This window comes from Montipora capricornis, chromosome 2, assembly GCF_036669925.1.
Source record: "Montipora capricornis isolate CH-2021 chromosome 2, ASM3666992v2, whole genome shotgun sequence".
Classification (NCBI taxonomy): Eukaryota; Metazoa; Cnidaria; class Anthozoa; order Scleractinia; family Acroporidae; genus Montipora; species Montipora capricornis.
The window spans coordinates 58,994,122-58,996,621 of record NC_090884.1 but is presented as its reverse complement, the minus strand read 5'-3'; the positions used below and the strand labels follow the sequence as shown (position 1 = coordinate 58,996,621).

The following is a 2,500-nucleotide window of genomic DNA, read 5'->3' as shown; positions in this document are numbered from 1 at the left end:
GGTCCAACAAATTGCCTTTTTCCACCAATCAGAAAGTCGCTTGCCTGCCAAGTACAAAATACAATTGCGGAGGGTGTTACGTCATGGACAAACGACGCGGACCAATGATCCAGCAGTTAGTTGAAAGGAAGATGTTAACCGCAAAAACGGATGGAAATCGAGCCTAAGGGCGCTTATGATCCCATAGATTCTTCGTAAAATTTCAAATTTTCAAAGCAACATCGCTCGGAGACTATCTGGAATATCACGTTCAAGTTTTCAGGGATAGCTTATTATGCAATCCACTTTCAATATTCAGCACTTTATTCTCGGCCGGCTGATTAGAAAACGATAGCCGTGTTGTAACGAGGCAAAAATTGTAAACAAAGATTCCCCTACAAACGGCGAGAAACAGCTTGCTCAAGAGATACCTACAGCAAGCAGGGAATATTAAAAACAAACTTGACATGAACGTCGTGGACAAAAAGAAAACTAAGGAGCTAAATTTGAACGGTGTCGATCTTTTTGTCGGTTGGTGAAGGATAGGTATCTCGATTTTCTTCAGTTTTAATAAAATGACGATGGAGCGAGCCATAGTAAAGAATTCTCAAAACGGAAAATCATCCACTTCTAATAAGATGAGACATTCTTCGTCTCTCAAATAATATCAGCATGGCAATCAAAAACTTAAACTTTTCCTATAAACAGCTATATTTACAGATAAAAATAGTCTTTCCTCTTAACAAAAGTGTTGAGGTATTTATTAAGAGGCGCCTGCACACTGTCCGTATTGCTCAGCGGCTACCGCAAACTGTTCTAGCAGAATATCTGTTTCTTCGTCCAACTCCCGAATCTCTTGACTCAGTCTCTCCAATTCAGTGCGCTGATCCATGTACTGTTGCAGTAGTTCTAAAAGAAATGCGGAAATACTAAGCTCATCAAACAAGCGTCTGGCTTCATTTCAAGTTTTTTTTAAAACGATTCCAAGTGATTAGAAGTCTTCCTCAACATGCAAAGAGTAGTAAATACGTCATTAACCGCAGAGGAGTGTGAATAGTTAGAATTAGTTACCGACAATGAGGTGAATAATTGTGTAAGCATATAACAGACAAGTTGAATAAGAAGCCGCGTTTATCGTTAAAAATTGCTCCTCGGTAATCGAAGCGAAACTGGAAGCCATTTTGTTTTTCTCCGTTTATTCAGGGATGAATGGTACCAACCTCGTTCCCAGGGTCTCTCTTCTCTGGAGGCAGCGAAGAGAGACCCTGGCAACGAGGTTGGAGTGGTACTTGTATAAGAGTATGGAAGAAATTAATGTTAACCTGGATTCAGAACCGCCTCAGTAACTCAAGTACGAAAGTACTTGCAAGCAAGCACTGTGCAAGCACTGGTTCACTTGTTTGGGGTACCGAGCGAGAAGCCGCCAGCGCGCGTGAAAATGGGGAGAGGACTCACTTTGCTCGCCCCATTCTTGTCGCCGGCTCGCGCTGGCGACGCGGACGCCAAGATAGGGACCATAAGCACGAGGCATTGTAGCAGCTGTCGTAACCTGCTTTTGTTTGGCATTTTAAGCAGCTTCTATTGTGTTTCAGTCTACTTGTCATTGTTTCAATTGATAAGTGTTTTTTTTGGGCTAGGGTGCGAGCCAATCACATTATACGTTACGCGAGCTGCTGCATCACCCCATTTTGAGCAACGGACTGCAACCGTATCTGATTTCCTTTCTAACTTGTTTTGGTACTACCAAATTTATATTACTGAATGTCTTTTCACTATTGCAGACGTTTCGTTTAAAAATCTGGGAGACTACTTTCCTGGCATGCGAAAAGTTCACTTCCGGTTTCCGTCCGTGGATAAATTAAACGTCCGGCGCTTAGGCTCCCCACTACTCCCTCGATACCCTGCACGCAGGTTACGGGAAGGTGTGGTTCTCTACAAAAACCGTTACACGACGGAATCCTATCTTATATAATGAATTAAATGAAACATAACGGCAGTCTACCTTGGGCTTCCGTCACGTCTTTTAGAAGTTCCTCTGACTCTCGAAAAGTGTCCTCAATTTCTGTAAGATTTGCAGTCGCTATGTCAAAAGACGAGTTAACCCTTTCTTCAATATTCCGTAAGGAGGCACTGCTGTTTTCAACCGTCTGTTGAATAACAAAAAACAACAACACTGTTCAGGAATAGAAGCAGACAGGAGTCCATGACTAGGAGCGAACAACTCCCAAGTCACGGCATTTTACAGATCGATCAATTCTTAAATTGCCTTTGTCGCAAAAAAACAAAGGAAGTTCTGGTTTGACGCTATGACGTCGAGTTAGTATCTTGTGATTGATAATCGGACTCCCGCGGGAAAGACGTTTCTAAAAATAGCTAGGTCTGTCAAAACGCGCGATCAAGAAGTCAATTCGGTGGAATAAACTCCTACTGATGGGCTCCTGAAGTAGATAATAGTCTCCCTTTCGTGTGTGATTTTCGACATGGCACATTTTTGTACTTCGGTCAAGAGCAGGGCTACATA

The 2,500-nt window shown here is 42.5% G+C and overlaps 1 protein-coding gene across 1 annotated transcript in view; it reads right to left on the bottom strand.

Annotated features, from left to right (window-relative positions):
• LOC138029195 (laminin subunit gamma-1-like) overlaps window positions 1-2,500 on the bottom strand; it is a 61,559-nt gene that overhangs the window by 482 nt on the left and 58,577 nt on the right. Inside the window, exons 28-29 of the mRNA XM_068876905.1 lie at window positions 1,982-2,126; window positions 1-888 (exon numbers count right to left, since the gene is read on the bottom strand). The exon at window positions 1-888 is cut by the window's left edge and continues 482 nt beyond it. Coding sequence (XP_068733006.1) covers window positions 743-888; window positions 1,982-2,126 — 291 coding nt within the window. The 3' untranslated portion in view covers window positions 1-742. The remainder of the gene's footprint in view (window positions 889-1,981; window positions 2,127-2,500) is intronic.